The sequence below is a fragment of the Lagopus muta genome, chromosome 4 (genome assembly GCF_023343835.1).
Source record: "Lagopus muta isolate bLagMut1 chromosome 4, bLagMut1 primary, whole genome shotgun sequence".
Classification (NCBI taxonomy): Eukaryota; Metazoa; Chordata; class Aves; order Galliformes; family Phasianidae; genus Lagopus; species Lagopus muta.
This window is the reverse complement of record NC_064436.1, coordinates 53,376,808-53,398,714: the sequence shown is the minus strand read 5'-3', so window position 1 is coordinate 53,398,714 and position 21,907 is coordinate 53,376,808. Positions and strand designations below refer to the sequence as shown.

Below are 21,907 nucleotides of genomic sequence, written 5' to 3'. Positions count from 1 at the left end.
TACTTCCAATTTATCTCCAATTGGGTCATATTAGAAGGCCTCACTTAGGAAACAGGTGCAGGATCGCGTTTCTCTCTGGTGGGCCAGAGGTACACACCAGGGCTAGGCGGCAGCCCAGGGCAGGGCGCTGAGCGTCTCTGCCGCCGCCACGTCCCCCCCGTCCCGTCGGTCGGGGCGGAACCCTTCAGCGTGGCGCCGCTTTCCGCCCGGCCGCCGCCGTGCGGTTGCCCGGTAACGTCGGCGCGGGCGGGGCGTGGCGCCGTGCTGCGGGGAGAGCGGCCCGGTGCGGAGGCTCGGCGGCACCGTGATGCTGGAGGAAGACGGCGGGCTCTCCCTCACCATAGCGCGGATCGTGCAGCGGCTGAAGGGCTCCAGCCTCCACACCCAGCTGGAGCGACAGGCCCGGGTGAGCCCCGCACCCAGGCCCGTCTCCCTCTCCCCGCCTCGCCGCTTTGTTCCCGGCGTTGTGTCCCTGCTCCGCGCGGTCCCGGGGCCTCCCGCCGTCCTTCCCCGCTTGCCCGGTCGCTGTCAATCATTCCTCCCTGTGGGGCCGGAGGATTTCGCAGGCAAAGTGCGGGCTGCTTTCTGCCCATCTCACCCGCTCCGATAGTGAGCGGCTTTGGGTTGTAATCCGCGATTTGCAGAGCTTTGTGCCCCTCTGCTGCCTTCCTCCGAAGTGCCCTCTGGGGAGATGGGGGTTTGGTGAAAGGAAGTGAAAATAAATGGCAAGTGTACTCGAAAGTTCGTTTTGTAGCTGGGAAAGCAGTTGTATTTAGTAACTGGTCTGTGCATGAGACCTTGGCTTCTCGTGTTCCAGATGAACCCCTTCAGATTACATTTATATCTGTTTTCATGACTGTAATGACATGGTATTGGTGCTGCAGCCGTTGTTGTGCTTTACTGAACTCTTGGGGGTTTGATTTCATGGAATTTTGGATTTCATAGAATTTGGGGTTTTATTTAATGTTTTGTAAACACTGTGTGAAGTTGTAGAGATTTGGTTCTGGGCAGAGTGCCCATTGTTTGCCTCAAATTTGTTTGGTTTTGAAATGAAGCATGGTTTTCTTCTCTGAACGTCCTTAAGGCTGACATCATAGAATCATAGAATGGCTTGGATTGAAAAGGACCACAATGATCATCTTGTTCCAACCCCCTGCTATGTGCAGGGTCACCAACCACCTGACCAGGCTGCCCAGAGCCACATCCAGCCTGGTCTTGAATGCCTCCAGGGATGGGGCATCCACAGCCTCCTTGGGCAACCTGTTCCACTGTCACTACCCTCTGAGTGCCTTCTTTGTTTCTTTTGTTGTTAGAAACATCTGCCAGTTTGGTCCTTAATACTGTTTTAAATGCATGTCTGCTGTGCTCTTGTTGAGTGGCAGCTCTCTATATTCAGCATCCTAAACAGAGGGCCTGACATGGCATGTAGAGAATGAAGGGATTTCAGAACAGGAATCTCTTCCAACAACTCCATCACTGATGACAATAAAACGCATGTTCACCTCTGCTTTTGTTTTCTTGCCCTCTGACTCCTGGAGGCCTTGTTTATGGCCATTGGTACCTACACATGTGTTTTGACAAGGAAGCTCAGTGTGGCCAGGACTTGGTGGGTTGTTATGGTATGCAGTACCAGCGGGCAGGCTGAGAACTTTATCAGTGCCCTTATCAGGACAGTTAGATGTCTGAGTCTCATTCCTCGAAAATATCCAGCATCTCTGAAAACATGAGTCACAATGGAGCACACAGTCTATTTTAATACCACTAGATATTTTTAAGATGTCTTGTAAACATTATTTTAGCTGTTTCGTAAATTGATCTCTTCTTTAGAGTCTATGAAGGGGAGCTCAGAATGAACAGTCTCTTTCACCTGTTAATAATTTTGAGCAAAACACAATTTCCTGATGTTATTTGTGAGAGATGATAGAAGAGTCCTGTGGTTATGAATTGATCCCACCAGTGCTCTGTTTGACGCAGCCTGCACCTGTGTCAGGGGCTGTGATGCACGATGTCTTTAAAATAACTTTAGTGTGGGTGCAAAATGATCTACTGTCACAGTTATCATCAGATAATTACATTTTTGTCCTGAGAAATGAAATAGGGTAGAGTCGTGTGCTTGTTAATGAAGACTGGAGAAAGAAATGTTTGGTTGATTCCATAGGATGAGTTTTAATGTTGATAGTGTGTCTATAGTTAATGCAATGAGATGAATACAGAAAAAAAGTGAGCATGCTTTTTCACTCTATGCTCATTTAGAGGCCTTGCATCCATCCTATAGTGCAGGCCCAAGGCTTGGACACAGTATTCTGGATGGAGCCTTACAAGGTCTGAGTAGAGGGAGACAGTCACCTCCCTCTCTCTGCTAGCCACCCTTCTTTGGATGCAGAGCAGGGTACCATTGGCTCATGTCCATAAGGACTCCTAGGTATGCTCTCAAGGAGCTCTCCCAGTCTGTACAGGTGTCTGGGGTTTCCCTGGCCCAAACACAACACCTTATACTTGGCCTTGTTGAACCTCATTAGGTACATGCGAGTCCACTTCTCCAGCTTGCCCAGGTCCTTCTAAATGGCATTCCTTCCATCTGTTGTATCAACTGCACCACTCAGGCTGGTGTCACCAGCAGACTTGCTAAAGGTTCACTCAATCTCACTGTCTGTGTCATTGATAAATATGTTGCAGAGCACTGGTCCCAAGACAGACCCTAGGGGACTCCATTTGTGACCTTCCCTTTCTGAAATGCTTTTAAGGTAAAGTGTGGGGGTGGCTAGAAAAACTGAGATGTGGAAATCTTCAGGCACGAACTTTAGTTTGAGATCAGATGGAATGATTCAGAAATCTGACATCACCTTTTAAATGTGGATGTTTAGCAGAATATTAAAAATTTTTCTTTCTTTTTAGACCTCTAACAGAAATCCGTCTGACCCAGACTTGCCAGGTGACCAGGGGCAAATGACATGTAAAGCTTTTTTTAACTAAAAGTAAAATAAAATAAAAGCCCTAGTATTGTTTTTCCTAAAGAACTTTTCTAAACCAGCAGATGAGAGTAAAATGTAACAAAGGTTCTAAAGTAAGTTCTGTGAAGCAAGCAATACTCACAAAACAAGGAATCCCTCCTGACATTTTCTGTATAGACATTTTCAGATTTGTTTTTCTTGTAGGATGCTTGTGGTGGGTGTACTTGAAGGAGAGCTTGTAGCAGATCAAGACAGTGCTGACTGAATAAGCTGAAAGATGAAACTGGACTGTAAAGGTCAGCCCAGACACCCCCACCCCAGTCTGGTAACTCAGGTGTGTAGGGTGGAGTGAAGAGGGAACACATTTGGGAAGTGGTAAAAGGTTTCAAGAGGTTCTTGAAGGTATCAGCAAGATATGGCGAGGAGCTAAGCTGGAATACATGATCAGAATGGCTGTCCAGAAAAGAGGACACCATCAGCACTCCTGGAGCAGACATGTAACTACTTCCAAAGGATCTAAAGGAACTACTGGTCTGAGTGAGAGGTAGTGATATTCACAAGGCTTGGAATGGTGGAGGGAAGAGAGGAGCGTTGGGAGTGATGCCTCTTAAAGTTGGGATGCTGCCTGAGTGTGTGCTTTGAGAGGGAGTGTGTGAACTTTTTAGATTAATTCATCTGGTGTAAAAGTTTGCAAGATATCTGAAGGTATTATTTCATGACTTTTTTTTTTCCCTAACATTAAGGAGAAATTGATAATGATTCCTACTTAAGTAAAAGATCAAACTAAGAAATAAAATGTTTCTGTGAATGCAGTATTTATTTGATAAAACTTAGCAAGTAAACATAAGCTCATGAGTCGTCATGGGTGACAAATGATTCCTTTTTGTGCACTGTATTTGACAAATGACTTGTTATCCCCTTTTGATAGAGCTTGTACTTTGGTCTAATTGGTCCAGCAGTAACATTGCAGTATAATTAATTTTAAATTGAATGCAGTAATGAATACTCTGAACAGATTGTGGAGTTCAGAAACAATGCCAGTGATTCAGGTTTAACTCACAGGTTTTATTTATCTATTTATTTTTAGTAATATGAATTAAATATATTTTAACTTGTGTTTTATTTGAAGCACTAATTTTATATTGAAATGAAACAGAAAAACTCAAATAGTGTGTTTTTGATGTTTAATTGATGTGATTTAGTGGGAGAATGTAATGTTTGAAACTGTTTATTTCAGTATGACACAAAAAGAGAAGCTGTCTGTTTCAACTGTTAAATTTTTGATTTTTTAACTTATATAAGAAAGCTGATAATACTTACACTCTTAATTTAGCTACAGTAGAAATATGCAAGTGTAGGAAAAATGTTAGTGTATTCAGGGTTTTATACTTATTGAAATTGGCTGTTATGCTCAGAATTATCCTCCTTTTGGTTACAGAAATGTGTAAAATAAATCCAGAATCATTCCCTTGAATGTGTAGGATTTTTAGGTGTTTAGAGAGTGCTTATACTAGAATTGCTGTGATTGTAATTGAAATGATTTTGATCAAGTCAGCTTGATCCTAATTGAATCATTTATGATAATGACTGCCAACATCTTAACAGGATACTGTACTGAAGTCAAAGCTGTGCATGGAATGCAAACACAAAGGGTTGTTAATGGTACCTGAGCCACTTGTAAAAAGGTTTGGCAAAATTTTTAAAGTCCAGAAGTTGTGCTTTCTCTTCTGTACAGCTGAAAAACGATAAGATGCTGACAAATGCTGTATTGATGGTTTGTTTTAGGAAGGAATGTCCAACAGCCATTTGCCTCTTGATTTACAAGGAGTAGACAAAGGCTGTTGATGAAGGTGAACACTCAGCCCTTGAGCCCTGCTGTCCTATCCATAAAAATATGCACAATGCCAGTTAGACTGGAAAGGACACCAGCAGGCGTGAACATTGTTAAAAAATAATCTGTTATTGTTTGCTAAAATATGCTGTATTTATCCCTGTCTCAGGATTCAGCCTTGGTCTGGCTGAGCCCATGAGTAGCATCATTTCTTCCCTAGCCTGGCTGCCATTCTTTACCTTCCATTGCTCCTTTTCCTTTACTCTGCCTGTTATGATCTTCCTGATAGATTAAAAAGAAGAAAAAGATAGATACTCATTCATCAATATGTGTATATTAAAATTGGAGAGTCTGTCTGCTTCCTTGTACCTTGCATTTTGATCATGCAGGAAATTAATTCAATTCATCAGTATGTCTCATCAAGGTATGGGGTTCTTTTTCCCCAGTAAGCTGCAGTTGGTGTTTTTATCAGTGTATATCATAGTAATGCTTCCAATATAAGAAAATGTTGTCAATGTGTTTTTCATGCTACCAAAAAAAAAAAAAACCCACAAAAAAACAAACCCATAGTGGACAAAAATGCAAATGATATTTGGGCAGTACATTGTATCAAGAGTTCAAAACAAAACTTACTGAAACACCTTAATGTTTTTTGCAGTATAGTATTAACAACTAGTAAGAAAAGTAACTAACAGGAGTAACTTGTAATCACAGAAATAGTTTGGGTTGGAAGGGATGTTAAAGATTACAATGCTCCAGCCCTCCTTCCTCAGGCAGTGGAGTCAGAGTAGTTATCCAAACAAGAAATTAAAGTATATAGGAGACCCGGTCTACTAATTTTGGAAGATCATCTCTGTCTCTGACTCTTTAATTTAATTCCCGTAAACACCCACATAAAATCAAAACATGAAGCGATTCAGATGGGGATTTCCTTTATCCTATCCAAATGAGTCTTTTCTTTGGCAATATTATACAGCCCTAGGATGTGTTCTGCAGTGTTACAGCTAGCTGCAGCCACAAGCTGGACTGTCTGCCAGTTTCTTGTGTTTTGGGTATTAAATAGATCTGCAATCTCATGTACAATAAAAGAAGTCTTTAGCAACAGCAGTGTCTTTGGTTCTGTAGCAGTTCTCTACACCTTGTGGTTTGTCCTTATTGATCGTCTTTCTGTTTCAAAAAGCATGCCTGTGCTCTCTTTGCTATTGCAGTAATATACCAAATATCAAAGACTTCAATATCTGTAGTAAAGTGACTTGAAAGGAGAATTGCTGATGCTAGTAGCCTTTTCATTTTTCAGTCATTCCCCCCTTTTTACAGGGAAAAATAGAAATATTAAAAAAAAATCTGCATTGTGAATGTGTGCAGACCAACTCTTTTAGCAAGCTGTGCTGCACAGTAAATGAGCTTTTCTATGTATATGTATAAACTGTAAGGCAGATGACAAGGATGCAGAATTTGTTAGCTGAGTGTGATGGAACAAAAGTTTGCCATGCTGTCAGCAGTGTTGTCTGTGCTGACACACTGCATGGGCATGAAAGCCTATTAGAAGCATGAGTTATCATAATAGACAACAGCTGACATGTCACCAACATATTGCTGAGTAGCTTTGGCTAAGTAGTATCCTGCATTTCTGGGGAGCTGAGGTGGCTGTGTGCTTCTAACATGCCTTGCTCTGGCATGGCTGGGGGGTAAGCTTCACAGATCTCCCAGTGTTATTTTAAGGTCAGCAGCCAAGGTTGCTATTCTCCAATCCTCTGTCTTTTTCCTCTAGTGCTAATCAGCTGTTACCACATTTTGTGGTTTAAAAATTACACATTAAAGACACTTCAAGAAAATCCTGAGTTTTTGATTGTTGTCCTTTTGGAACTTTTTGGTCTCTTTGTTTTCTCCTCTTAGTTTCACTGTGGAAGGAAGTGCCATAGCAGCTGCTCATGCTGTTGCTGAAGAATCTACAGCAGGATTATAAAGCTAGTTGTTGCCCAGCTGGCATCTGTCAAATGCACTTCATTGCACATTGCTGTATATACCTTGTAATGACAGCTGCAGTGGTGAATGTTTGGTCCAGTTTTTATCTGAAGTTTGAAGATGGCACCTCTTATCTTCTGGGTGAACTGTGGGAAGTTTGGTTGGAAGCTGCAGAACATTTTCAATTTGATCATGTCAGTGACCAATCCTTTAATGTGTAGAACCTGGCATGTGTGCAAACTGTGTAGAGTACTTAGGAATAGTAAGCATGTATGTCACAGAGTCCTTCTCCCATTACCTGCACACAGCTTTTATCACAGACATAAAAGCAAAGATATTGACTTAAAGAAAAGTAGGCTGATTTTTTTTTTTTATTATAGTTTTTTAACTGTAACAACTGCCTTCAAGTTACTAGGAAGTAATTTACTGTATGTATGTAATGTTAAGCTTGTATGTTTCTTATTTTATAACTGAATACACAATTGCTTTCTTTATAACGAGTGTTTGATGCTTATTTATTTATTTATTTATTTATTTCCCATTAGATTAGCCTACACAACCCAGAAATTAAACTGGAATCATTAAAAGAAGACATTAAGGATTTTCTGAAGACATCAGGTTTGTAATACTTCAGATAATTAAGATGTGAAGTTGTTGGCACTTCAACATGGAGACGGTGTTAATTCTGGATTGTGTGAGGCATTGTGGAAATACACACAAAACAGTAGATGAGAACTTTATTAAATTATTAAACAGGATGGAGAAAACAAACGGGGAAAATGTTCTTGTATTGTGGCAGCATATGAACATGTGATGCAGAAATATGATATTGCCATTTTACAGGATGCTGGTAATTTATTCTTTTTATGAAAGTTATGAATGAAACAAGTTCAGGCCATTTGGTAAATGGAAATTAGCATTTGTGGAGGCCCTGTTTGAAATTTTACCCTTTGGTAAATTTCTATTGGAAGTTGTAGGCTATATTACTCTATAATGCGAAGATCTGATTATGAGTGATGTGTGGTTTGTAATCACCAGGAACACTATTTCTATTAACATTTATAGTTGTTTTGAAAATATGGTGGTTTCAGAGGAATAGCTTATAATTGTTTAACCGAAGCTGTATCATAATTATTTGAACAGCAGATGGAAATAAAGGATATTCAACCTTTTTTTGTAGACTTCAGCTTGTAGTTTTACCTACCTTTATTAGGTTAAGGTGTCTCCCTCTCTTCCTGTCTGTCCAGTACATAGACTTGAATTGAGATAGGACAGAAAACTCTAGCAACTCTAAAGTAACCTCTGATTTGTGTTCCATTAGTATTAATTTCTTAAAATTGTCCAATTTTTTGTTTGTTTGTTTGTTTCTTTAATTTGTATTTTAACAGGTTGGGAAAAGAAGCTTCAGAATGCTGTTTATAGTGAACTCAATGTGTGAGTTTAATTAGCATGTTAATTTATTAAGTTCTATTTGCATGATTTCCTTTTCATTCCTTTGTATATGAAGGTGTGTGATGTGTTGCTATTGTGTACAAAGTCTGCCATATCAAGGATGCCTGCTTTATTTCTGTTTGTAAATTGTCGTTTCTTTTTCATCCTAGTGAAAATGCTGGACTCAGATGTATTTTCCCATACTCCTAAACATTACTTTAATAATTTTTTTGTTGTTTTACTTCCAGAAGTACCAAAATTCATAATGTAATTCTGTTGTAGCTGGGGAGTTATCGCAAATGAATTAGAAATTCTTTTCAGATGTTTAGAACAGCATTATGTGTTCAAATACCTTTAAGATTTTACATCTCTAGACATAGCAAATCAATGTCATCACATTTGTTATGGTTATAAATACAGTGAATTTTGAGAAATTTTTACTTTATTATTGTTTAGCTCACTTTGAATTAAACTTCTGAGAAGTACAGATGTCTTTTACACTCTGGCAATTCACAAAGGCGAATTAATTGATACACACAGCCCAAACTGCAGTTATCTAATAAAAATCATTTATGTAAACATACTCCTGCTAATTTAACTAAGCTTTTTACACTTAATAGTTTTGAACAGTCTGTCTTCAGAGTACAAGGGTCTTGATTCAGCAAAGTACTGGTATGTGTTACCAGTTAAAATAATTCAAAAAGTACTACTTGTTTTTATTTTTGATAATCATATGCAGTGTTTTTATTTTTTTTTTAATTCTCATGAAAGAAATTATGTTTAGGCTTACAGATGATTAATAAAGCAAAATAAAAATATGGACATTTAAAGTATACTGTATTTTCTTCAAGGTTTCCTTCACCGTGTCATCCTGCAGCACCTCCTGAGCATATGAAGGAACCTTTGGCTTATATGAGAAAAGCACAGGTTGGTTGTTATCAATTTTACAGTTCTCATATAATCTTTGGTTAGACTATTTCAAATTTATTTTAATTTTATTAATCCAATTTTAATGTTACTGTGCAATTTCTAGTGTTTATACCGTAGGAAAAATAAAGATTTGTACCTATGTAGAGTTTAATAATAATGTTGTATATGTAACATATTACATACATACCATAAATGCTCAAGTAATTCTCCTGCTATGGAAGAAGTGGGATGTAGTGGCAGGTGGGTGAATATTTTAGAAGAGAGATTACATGAAGCATATAAAGTAGGAGAGTTTATTTCTATTGGGAGAAAGATGTGTAGATATAGGTCATTTCACTTAGGATTACAAAAATAATACATAATAAAATATATAATATATATTTATATAAATAATATTATATTAGGTATACAAAAATATTATCTGAAGAGATACAGGTAGGCAGTTTGGCAGTGAAAGACCACAAACTGCATAGATACTGAGAGCAGAAAGAAGGAAGATATTCAATAATTGGAAATTGGAAGGAAAAGTTAAAGCTTTAGAGCTAAGGAGCTTAAGGAATATTGAGGGGGAGAATGAGAGAAACAGGGCTATAAAGGATTGAACAAGGATTTTGGTACTGGGGAAGAACATTTCTACTTCATTGGATTATTTCATCCCCGCATGCTATTTGAAATAAAATCTTGCATGAACATTTTGAGGTTTTTTTTCCTTTCCATTTTTAAGAGTATGATCCAACCAGAATATCAGAGATAAAGGTAACATTGTGTTTCACGCAGCTGTGCGTGGAAATACATTGTGATATTCTTTTACAAGTTAGCCAACAAATTGTGTTACTTTTTCAATCATATTGTTGCTTGTTGCAGTAAGCCTTATTGTGCTGCTCTGCGTTTTCTGTCTTTAGCATGTGGGTATAAAGATTGTATTAAACAAATTTACTGCTGTGATGTGGAATGTAATGCCACAATTTACGTCTGAAAATAATCACTCATATCAATGATTGCTGACATGAAAAACACACAAGTACTTATATACATGTTTATGTATGTGATTGTTTGTCTGAACCAGTTTAATTGGCTATTATTTCATAAAAGAGTATATAGTGCTTAGATAGCACAACATTTCTGATACAATGTGGAAAGGATGGTTTTTCTAATAGTTTAGGAAAGATAAGGAGAAGTTCTGTGTTTACTCATTTCAAAGTTTCACTTACCTAGTTCAAAGAGAATCATGCGTAGTTGTTTTCAAATTCTTTCTTGGAATACAAATAGTTTTTGCAGGGAAATATTGATAAGGTGATGGTTAGAAAGTTGCATAAGAGTGTGGTTAGGGGATTAATAAGACATTATCCAAACACATTGATGTGTGTGTGAGCATTTGATTTTTGAGATGCACTCATTTATCACTTGGTAAAAGGCCCATAAGAAAACAAGGGCAATCAGCTCAGTTGAATCTCAGCTAAGTTTTGTTAATCTTTTGAATAAAAAAGAGTGAACAATGTAAAAAGTTTATGAAGCCAATGTTTCCATGATTTTGTTTATTTAAAATATTTGAAAGGAGCTAAAATGCAATTATTCAGATCTCTGATGTCTGCTAAAAGTAAACCAAAAGTGGAAACTTACTGATTTATTTCCACCAGGTATCAGAAATCTAATGAATTTTTTGAAGGTAGAAGGCTGTTTTTGTTTCATTTGCAGGCGGATCTTTTTGCCCTTATTTCTCTTCTGGCATCAAACAGTTGGAGAAGAATATTTTGATTCTTTGATATTTTGATTTTGAATATCAACAATATTGGTTCTAATAGAAAAATGTTTTCCGTGTACATCATATTTGATTTTTATTATGCACAGGCATGGCTTAAGATGCTTTTTCCAATGTTATGAGTTCACTGGCGTTTTCTTTATCCTTTTCTATCTTAATTTTGTTTTACTTGAGAATTCTGGGAAGAAGGGTAATTCTCTCTGAAAACCATATTATTTTGATATCACTAATTGGAATGACTTTGAATGAATCACTAATTAAAACTATATTTGCCTTTTTTTTGTTACAACAGATATTAAAATATTCATGGTTAACCCTTTTTCTTCTCAAATTGGTTATGTTCTCTGATTTTTAGCTGGCAGTCTCAAATTTATGTACTGTATTCTTTTCATTATATCAAAATAACAGATTTCTAGGAAATGATAGAGCATTCATATCAATGAGTAGTGCTATAAATCAGTCATGCAGTTGTGGCATTGTTCAGTGTAGAAAAGTACTGCAATTAATAGTTATGCTTTTGAATGTTAAAGCAAACGTGCTGTGTATTTTCTAATTGTGTGTGCTGTAGCTGGAGAGATGTTCCTGCAGTTGAGTTAAGGTAGATCATTACATTCAGCTTCTTCATTCAGTCTTAAATGAGGTCTTTCCTAAACAGAGGCCCTTTTTCATTTCTGTTTCTTGAAAATTGACATATACAATATCTGTCAATCCTGTCAAACCTCTCTCAAAAGCATCAGATAATTTCACACTCTGGTGTTCTCTGTGCTAATTGGTCTGGTTACAATTTGAGAGGATTAGGTCACCTACTGCCACTTTGCTAAATGGGAGAATTATTACTTGTGCATCTTAATGCAGATTTGACGCTATTACTAAATTCTAGGATTGAAAAATTGAAGACTTTGCTGATTTGCTTTTGCTGCCCAGCAGGCATTGGTTTGAGTTGAAAAATTCTTAAATCTGTTAGACTTCTTTATTTTGATATCCGCATTTTGATGAGGCAAAATGATGCAAGCCTTACCAGCTCTTTAGTTCTCTCTGAGTTCAGCTTTTCCTTAATTTAGGAGAATTTCTGCAAACAATGCTGTATAATTCAAGTGGGCAATGTAAAGATATAAGAACAAACAGAGATAAAGATATGAAGCTGAGTGCAAAGAAATGTTAGGAATTGTTTCTGACATCTCCCATGAAGCCATATTCTGATTCTGTCCTATTCTGATCTTACAAAGCTCATAACAAGCTAAACACTGTAGATTACTAACATGCTGCACCTTCAGTGCAACAACGCTACCCATCTCTGGCTGGGCAGTTGGCTGTCACCCTAAGAGTATCAGCCTCCATTGCTCTTTGGAATGAGCTAATGCTCAGTCTTGCAAAGCTGTCTCATTCCTCTGTGCTTTTTTTGCGTCCTTTATATTTTGGCATTTTGTATTTTTTTAAGTTTTGATCTTTATTGTTTCACTTGATGTTTTTTTAATTAACACCTCTGTATTCTTTGCTTCCATTTGCTTGTATGGTTTAGTAGTCTTTGTGTTCTTTCTCACTTGTCATTTCTTCCAGCAACAAAACCACCATCTCCAGCAAAACAGAGTACTGTAAATGCTTCGTTCCTCCATGAGAGAAAAAAATAGTTTGGTGTCATGCTATTGTGTAATTGTGGCACTTGGAAGGCATTGTATTACTGGGTGCAGTAATACAATGAAATAACAAATATAATACAGAATATTATAAAAATTACTACAATCAGGAGAATATTTTTTACAGCCATACTCAACCTGTTTTGTTTATAGAAGAGAAGGTAAAGGGATGACTTGATTTGGGGAAAAAAATGTTACTGATAAAAGATAACTACTGTGTTTGATAGAAAATGTCATAAAATATTGTAAATGGAAGCGAAAATAAAGCAATTATAGGCAAGACACAATCTTTTTTTTAAATTATTTTTTTATTTTTTATTATTATTATTTTTTTTCCTTAAAAGAACATTTGAACTTCTGCCCTTCCCTTTATTTGCTTCCTGTCTAATAAACTGCAGCCCATTTTTGGACAGAAATTTAAAAAGCTTAAATGGTTAGATGGTATCTAACTGTTGTCAAATTTGTGCCTAGAGTTAATTACAAATAATAAATAGAGCTAAATGAAATTAACAGGAGTCCTTACATTCATTTGGTTGAAGCTTGAATCATCATCTGCAGAAAACGAAATTAAATATAAAACCCACCAGTGCAGCTGTAATCATGGAAGCAAAATCCAAAGCCAGTTGACTGGGAAGTCAGTACTAGTTGGCATTAATTCCAGGGGAATTATCCACAGATCAGGCAACAGAAGTGAGCTTGACATCTAATGCAATAATCAGAAAAATCTGATTGTTCTTTAAGCTGTCCATTTGCACTTGTGGAATTTGTCATCTGTTGATGCATAAGGAAGTACTAGGCTTATGTCATAAATCAGTGACTGTGAAATGTATGCTTTTTAGACATCTGGAGTTTGGGGAGTTCATTTTTCTGGTTCTTTCTGATGATGTAGTTGATGAAATCTGTTTCCTCTGTTGTTTCTATTTAAACAACCGTGTAAACTTTCCCTTAATGCTTTTGCAAGTGTCAGTGGTTCTTGTTATCATTTCTTTATATATGAGTTTAGAAAGCTGCTTATTCTCAGGCAAGGCAAAATTGGAGAAAAAAATGAATTTTACGTAATTTAATTTTTTTGTGCGTTTCAGGGAAGCTGGGAGAAGCGAATTCTAAAAAGTCTAAATAGTATGTGCACGGAACTCAGTATCCCACTAGCACAGAAGGTAATGTATTATGAAATTTCCGTTGCCGAACTGACGTATTTTTTCCTGAAATTAAGCCTGGTCTTGCATTTTTTGTAGTGTTCATTTTACACTTGGTTATCAAGAGCTGCAGGACTGCTCTCCAAAATATTTTAATACAGAATAATTTTCAGACTGTATGCTTGAGCTGAGCTTGAGAAGATGGCAGTCTATAGGAGGATCTTCCTCTGCTGTTGCAGAAATTAATCTCTTGAGGGAGCAACATGTGGGAGAGCTAATTGCTATGTTCATTGCTTTTAACAGAATGTTTTTATTGCTTTTAACAGAATGTTTTTGTGTGCAGACACAGCTGTATGAGATACAGCTGCACAGCCTATAGATAACGTGAACGTATTTTGTTTGCTGGATCATATGTGCCCAACTTGCTGGTTGTATGTGTTTCCTTCCCCCTTTTTTTAAAAAAAAAAACCCACGATTTTCATAAAAACATAAAGTTTAAATAATTACATACTTTAACTATATTATATATTTTGTATGAGGCCCAAGACAATTCCTCTTAACTCAGTGTGACCCAGGTAAATCAAAGGGTTTGACACCCTTGCAACTGGTACTTAGGAGAGAAAGATACTGACACAGAATTACTGGCTCTCTTTGACAATCTGCATTTTTTTTTCATTATTTATTTATAAGCTTTAATTTTAAAGACCACAGATCAGGATAATAATGTTAGAATGTTTCATTCTTTATTTATTTTCCTGTTACCATATATAAAATTTTTGATACAATATATAGTACTTTGGTTTTCTCTACAATGTGGTTCATCATCAATGATAAAAATGCACTTGGTTTTGCTTTTCATGACTGTGCCACAGATGGGAATTTGAGGACAAAGTCCAGAAGCTCCAGCTCTAGCTCAGTAATATGAATCTGACCACCAAATAGCCTAAAATTCATTAGTAAATCCATAAAACTGTTTAATTTCTACCTTTCCTTTTTTTCCTTGAACTGGAGCCTGGGACTTTCTGCAGTTGTTAGCTTGGGATTAGTTTTTAGCAGAGGAATTTTGTGTTGCTAGTGCAGCCTGATTTTAAAAGTGTAATATTCACTTACATATTTGAAATAGGCATGCTTTTACTCATTTTGTTAAAAAAAGAAGAGTTTCTTTCTTGGTTACTTTCAGAGGCCTGCAAGTGAGCAGAAAGAGCTGCTTAATAAATGGAATGAAATGGGAACTGACGAACCAGGTAAGATCAACTAAATTCACATGCATTAATTTTTGGTGCGTTAATAAGTCAAATACACATTATTTATCAACTAGAAATTAATATAATCATTTCAAGGTAAACAGATTTCAGTCTTTTTTTCTAATTTATAGTGTTTAACTGTGCGTAAGTATTCATTTTATTGTCATTTTGTTTTGAGTTACTGTGCTAATTTTGAGTCAGCACTGGAAGTTTATGGTATAATACTCCTGATTCCAATGGTTTAGAGATTCATACAGCAAATACATGTCTCTTTTTAGTGTAAAATCAGGCTAAGAAGAAGAAAATATTCAGAACTATGGATAATTAAGCTCAGACATTTTGTTAACAAAAGATAACACCTGCACAGAATAGCCATGTTAACATTTGGGAGAGCAAGGCTAACCAAGTTCATTCACACCCAGGCTCCTCAGAAGAAATTATTTTGCAAAGGTAATGGTTTGTATCTCATGGAGTACTACCTACACAACAACAAATACATTTCATGGATTGTTGATGACTAGTCCTACTTTTTATTTTACTAAAGCAAATTTCATTCTATAATCTACAATGTTTTAAAAAATCTTTTAAGAATATCATATCACTTTTCATGTCTGAAAGGGGCTCAGTGTAAAAGCTTATGTGAAAGCAGTAAAAAGTTTTCTAGGACTAATGTTCAATTAAATACTTGGGATTTAGAAAGCCAAGGCACTGACTGATAGCACAATCTTGGAGAATGTGTAATAGTTCTAAGCATGATATTTGGGATGATGATGATGTTATTTTAATCTTAGTTGTATGACATTATTGAAATTGCTACACTGTGTTACATGTATAAGAAAATTGCATGTGTATTTCATCTCTTTTAGTTTTAAGGTACCATAATTGAAATCTTATTTCAGATCTAAGTCTCTTCAGGCCTGTTTATGCACCTAAAGATTTTCTTGAGGTAAGAATTCATGAAACAACTCAGCAATTGAATTGCATCCATTACAGTTTTTTTAATGTGAGGTGGAAAAAGTGTTTTTTAAGTCTCAAAGAGACAAGTAAGCAGTACAACTTGCTATTATTCTAAAAGAGCCCAATTGGTATGATAGAGATGATTGTCCATGGAGTGAAACAATAGAAAGTTCATAAACAGTATTTGCAGAACCTTAGATTTTTATTTTCTGAGTGGATGTCCATGTACATATTTACATTGAGACTAAGTGCTACTATTACCAGTGTCCCAGAACAGTCTTGAGGCCAACCCACACAAATCCCTTGCACTTGTGAATAGCATTTACAAGCCTCTGTCTCCTACAAGGTCCTTCCCTCAATCAGATTAGCCTTTGCACTTTCTTCAGGACTTTTTAAGACAGTGTCTGATTTGACTATTAATTAAGGTTAACGTATTTTGTGAGAGTGGCTCTAAAGGCACGTGGACTCTTGTTTGTTACTCTATACAAACTTACTCTTAGTAAGTTTAATATAATAATAAGTAATATCCATATAGTCTTACTCTATGGATAAGACTAAAAAAGTGAAAATGCTTGTCACGTATGTGCATGCACTTTGTATTCTCTTATTGTATTCTCTTAAAGTGGGGCTTTAAGAATTCTAAAGTAGATTAGAATATTGGACTGTTAAGGTAACTTCTTATGTTATTCAGCACTTGTAGAAGTGGTGGAGATATTCTTAAATCTTTTAACTGCTGCAGTTCTAGTTCAGCAGCAATAGAAAGGTCAATGGTGAACAATAGTCTCTAAAAAAGAATGAGCTGTGTTGATATTAACAGGTTGCAGTGCAGTAGAAGTGCGTTTGTAGTGCAGAAGAGTTGGTGCAGCATTCACAGTGTGGATTTTTAGGGGTCTTACTTTAGCTAAATTCCAGTCTGATTACTTCGACTGCCTGCCAGTCTATGACCAGAATGCATCAAATGTGCTAAAGGTACATCTTGGTTGTGATGTTAACCAAGCACAGTAGTTGGAAAAGGTCCAGAGATTCTCTTGTGAAGTCTCATTCTTGTTCTGAGATAAGTTGGCCATGTGGGTACATCTGCAGCAGGAGTTCATGCATTTGTCAGATAACTGGACAAGGCAGACAGTTGAACTGCAAAAATGATGATTCAGTAGTGATTAATACATTTCTAATATGCTTGCACTGGTATTTCAGACAAATTGGCATTTACAACAAGTGAAAATGGACACATTTTATGATTCCAGGTATTGTTTACAAAACAAAGTGCTGTTCTCTTTTTTTTTTTGTTAGCTGTAGTTTTAAATTATATTTGTGACCTTCTGTTTCTCCAAAGAATAACCTGATTTAAGCTAACTTTTCCTCTGAAAGCAATTTCCCAACTTATTTCATAATTAATTATAAATATTAAATTGCAATATGTGAAGCTTGACTAATTGGTGTTTGAAATTTTAGGTCATATAGGATTGTGAAAAATCAAACATTAAATAGAAGTGTTTGGTGTTGGCAGGTTTTGGTCTGTAATTAAACAAAATCATTACAAAGAAGAGATTACATGATTGTCAAGACTTAAAAATCAGAAATGTTGGTACTACCCATCATTTTGCATGGTTCAAGTGTAGAATGTGTATATAAAATAGAACTTACTTTATCAGCTATATTTTAATATAGAACAATAAATTTGCTGTCGTCAACAGTACTTAATAACAACACAGTAGGAGGTTTGGGATTAAAATAAGATGGAAAATGAAATCTACAAAATCCGCAGTTGTATATCCTGCCAGTTGTACAGGAACCACATCATCAAGAACATGACAGAGTAGATTTTTAGAGTTGAGATGATCTTCTCATTTAATTGCATCAATCTAGATCAGTCAGGGTCTAGATCAGTCAGAGGTTAATGTATTTTAATGTTTGAAATGATTCATTATAAGTTTAGTGGAATGTCTTTTGTAGTGTAGAGAAGACTGATTGTTAAGTGTCAATTGTTTCATGCTTATCAATTGTAAATACATTTCTGAATCCTACAATTAACTTGATATTCACTTTATTACTTTTCTTAAGGGCTCCTCTTTTCAAGTTACTCATGACAAAATTTGATTAAACAAATTTTAATTTATTCTGTTTTCCATCACTGCACTAACAGTCACACTGTGCATTTAATCTTGAATCTGCAAACAAATCCATTTTCATTTTAGACTTATGTAGTGACTTTCTAGGTCACTTTTTTTTTTTTTTCCCTAAGACTGTTTTTTCTTTCCAGAATTCTCAGTTTGTTTCATTAATCTTTTAATTTACCAGACTGATGGTGAGTTTCCATGGTATTAGAATATTTAAGACTGAGAATTGTAGAAATAGAATGTTGCAGAATTTCATAAAAGCTGGAAATTTACCTTTGAAGGAATCTTTGCCAGCTTAACATTATAATATTAAAACATATATAATAATAGTATATGTCAGATTAAATTCTTTTCTATATTCCAGCTATTTACCTTGACATTAAGTTCTTCTCTTTTAAATTTTATCCTTACTTCAGATTTTTGATTTTGTAAAAATAAAATAAAATAACTTACATGGAAGAAAGTATTTGGAGGTTTTGTTATTTAGTAAGAAAATATTGTAGTAGCAAATTGTACCTCGTTTTGATTCAACACTATGTAGGATTGCCAGTGTAAAAGCACGAACAAAGATTCTTTCAGAAAAGCAGTAGTGCTATAGAATATCCTGGATACTGTAGCCATCAGAAAGATTCAAATAGCTTTGCAAAGGAAGCTAATTTTAGTGAAGACATTTGTATGTAGCCAGCTCTTAGTCTCATTTATGGAAAATGCTTTCTGATTTTTTTATGTATTAAGTTGAGCTTACTTTTCAAAGTGGAGTATGTTTGTTCCCTGAAAAAGTTGGCTTCTTCTTTTGTTTTGAAAATGTAGAGTTTGATAATTTGGGCCTGTACATGTAGGAGTTGTGGGAAATGGTTGTATGCCAAAGGTACAGTTTGCAGTGTTGATTTTGGGAACAGTTCTGAATGTAAATTTCCAAGTATGTGCAAGGAATGATGGAGCTGTCGTTTTTAAGGTCCTGATGAATCTTCGAAACCCAAATTATGAAAATGGAGAACAGCCTAGTTTCAGAAATCATCTGGGGCTAATTCAAGTTCCTCTAAAAGTTAAAGATATTCCAGAATTGGTAAGTATATTCTTTCTTAACAGTAAGTTTCTATAAAAATAATTTTGCCTTAGTGATGAATGAGAATCTATACAACAATACAGTATATTAAAATTGAGGTAAGTTTCTCCTTTTGTAAATGAAAATCGGTATGAACACAAAGTGGATTGCTAGTTAAAATACAACGTAGAAAAATTTTATGATAAGACATTCTTAATGACAAAGAAAATGTAAATGCTAACTTGTCAGTCAGTTGGGAAATTTTCATTGTGTGCCACGCAGCTGTTGATTGGATATATGTGCTCATGCATGTTTTCTTCACTTTTTGTCAACGGTTTATGGGCTGGTTTGGCTCGGTTCTGTGACCAGCGGGGCGGAGGGATCTGTGGATCCGCGCCTCCGGAAAAAGGGGAAACAGGGGACCCCAAAATAATTGAAAACAGCGGCACCGATCTGAGGAGAAACAAACTAATTTACTAAATATGGTATCGGAATGCAAGATAACACACCATAATACAATATAATTAGAATTGAAGCTAATAAATCAAATATAATGAGAGAATGTCTGAAAGGTGGATAGGCCTCACCATAAAGCTGAGGTGAGATGCACAGTCCAGTTGAGCAGCAGGGAGACAGGAGCAGCGCCCACGATGAAGGCAGACGAAAAAGAAAGCATCAGGTGACCTTGCCAGGAGTTAAATCTCCTCTCCCTGAGCGCAAAGTCCCCTGGGGAATGTAGTTCTTCTTCTCTTCAGGGCAGGTACCCAGGACTTGAGCATTGACAGTTAAACTCCCAGTGCCCCACATGATGTTATGATGTGGAATACTGAAAACCAAGAATCACAAAACCATGACACTTTTTTTTTATGAAAAAAAAAAAAACCCAAAAAACTTCTGACTATTCAATTTATCTTAGTCTCTGTTTTATTTGAGCTGCACAAGATCAGTTAACCTGGCAATCAATTTCTGATTTTCTTAAATTAATTTTCAATCCTGTTATAATTTCAGACTGTAAATGAAAGGAATTTGAATGTAAGTCTTATCGCTGGACGATAGGAGAGCTATTCTTAACACCCCACTCATAAGGTTTGTCAGCATTTTGTGCCAATAGACAAACTTGCATCTGGGTTGAGAAATAGCTCGGAATTAGAGATCATTAACCTAATATTTCATGTTCCACTTTATTACATCCTGGCATAGCTCATAGGCATCTTGAAAACTGAAATTAGAGTAAGGATTGATGAGCAATTCTTCTCCTTTTAATGACCTGAGCTCTTATGTCATAAATATGCATTTAAAAGGAATATATTTTGTGGACAAAATATTTGCATTGAGACTTTGAGAAGAATTCTTGTGATTTAGGGAATTAAACGCTGTTAATTTCCTTTTTATGGTTTTGTTTCTTTTCAGAAAGAAGACTTCAGTGAACTAGACTTAAACATAGGACAACTGGGTATTGATGATTCAGCACAAGTGCCTCCTGGTTAGCTAATGCTGTGCTTCACTCATTTAATTAGAACACTAATGCATAGAATACTGTGCAAATATCAAATAATCTGTGTATTTCTTTCACAAGAAACCATAAATGTTTGTTTGGTTTGTAGTAATTTTCTTTAAATAATAGCATTTCAAATACTGCTAGGTCAGATTTAAAGAGATGTAAAATAGTCAGCTTCACTTGATAGTAAGTTTATTTTAAGAATTTGAACACTGGAGAAGAAAACTGCCTGTTTCCAAAAATACAGAAAATACAGAAAAATCTTGTCAACCCTGTAGTGTGACACTGTTAATATATGTACATATAAATGGCTTCTATTATTTTTTCTTGTCTTCAGTTATTCCAGTAGAACCAAGCCTTAAAACGGTGTTTTACACAAAAATGAAAAATACTATATTATAAAGTTATTTTTCTTTTAAAATGGAAATTTACCTAATTAAAAGTCTTAGTTCCTGTAGCACAGTGCAGCTTTTGTATTTTTGTCTCTCTGACCAGAAGTTGTTTAGTATTATTCCTTGAAAAAGAACATTGATGCTGATGCAATTTAATTTTAGTGCCTTCACATTCAGCTTATTTCTTATTGCTAGAGATATGTAGAAAAATACAGAATAGTGTACTCATTTTTTTTATTTTCTTGTCTAATATTTGCAATTCGTCTTTATTTCTTAATTTTCTAGAGTTCTTTGAAAATGAGCATGTACGTGTTGGACAAAAAGGTAGGTAGGCTTCTATTTCCATCTGTAAAATAAACAAAAAAACTGATTAGTAACAAATACATCCAGTAATTTTATATCTCATACGCCTTTAGAATTTTAACAACTTAGGCAGACTAGAACAAAACATAGTCAATAATAACATTGTAATTTAAACAAGGATGGAAAAGGAAGCATCGCAGACTACCAGTAGCTATCAGATAAACAGTTCCACAGATATTTCATTAAAATCAAATAGGAAGCATAGACAGCAGCTTTTTGGTGATAAGTTAGGTCACTGCTGAATTTCATTTTAAAATCGAAAGGTTCTGGACTCCTTTCCGTGCATACACAGTTCTCATTAGTGTAATGGGTTTTACGTCTGCATCAGAAAAGAACGTTTTAATGTTTATTTGCAACTGCAGAACTTGTTAAATATTGCAGTACTTAACCACCATGTATACACCTCTTTTTCTGAAAATGTTCAGGATTTTCCTTGAAGGATGAGAAATGATCTGGAAAAGAATAAACATTTCTTAGTTCAGATTTGATTTTATAAGCATACATACAATGTTTGAAATCCAGCAATACCCATTAGTTACTGTACCTTGTGATTCCTTTTAAACTTTATCAAACAAAAAAGGGGGTTGATGCAATTCCAAAACTCCTTCACTCCCTTTTGTTGTTTCACTGACCAATCAATGAGCTTTCTGTTTT

At 35.9% G+C, this 21,907-nt stretch overlaps 1 protein-coding gene across 2 annotated transcripts in view; it reads left to right on the top strand.

Moving 5' to 3' along the window:
- The first annotated feature begins 234 nt into the window (after positions 1-234).
- The window catches only part of TBC1D19 (TBC1 domain family member 19), a 46,493-nt gene continuing 24,820 nt past the window's right edge, over positions 235-21,907 (top strand). Inside the window, exons 1-10 of one of the 2 annotated variants that reach the window (XM_048942076.1) lie at positions 235-406; positions 7,293-7,365; positions 8,136-8,181; positions 9,030-9,105; positions 13,584-13,658; positions 14,818-14,881; positions 15,781-15,827; positions 18,911-19,021; positions 20,411-20,483; positions 21,176-21,214. In XM_048942076.1, coding sequence (XP_048798033.1) covers positions 308-406; positions 7,293-7,365; positions 8,136-8,181; positions 9,030-9,105; positions 13,584-13,658; positions 14,818-14,881; positions 15,781-15,827; positions 18,911-19,021; positions 20,411-20,483; positions 21,176-21,214 — 703 coding nt within the window. In that variant the 5' untranslated portion in view covers positions 235-307. Of the gene's footprint in view, positions 407-7,292; positions 7,366-8,135; positions 8,182-9,029; positions 9,106-13,583; positions 13,659-14,817; positions 14,882-15,780; positions 15,828-18,910; positions 19,022-20,410; positions 20,484-21,175; positions 21,215-21,907 lie in introns of those variants that run through there. The other variant, XM_048942078.1, reaches the window with a different exon arrangement.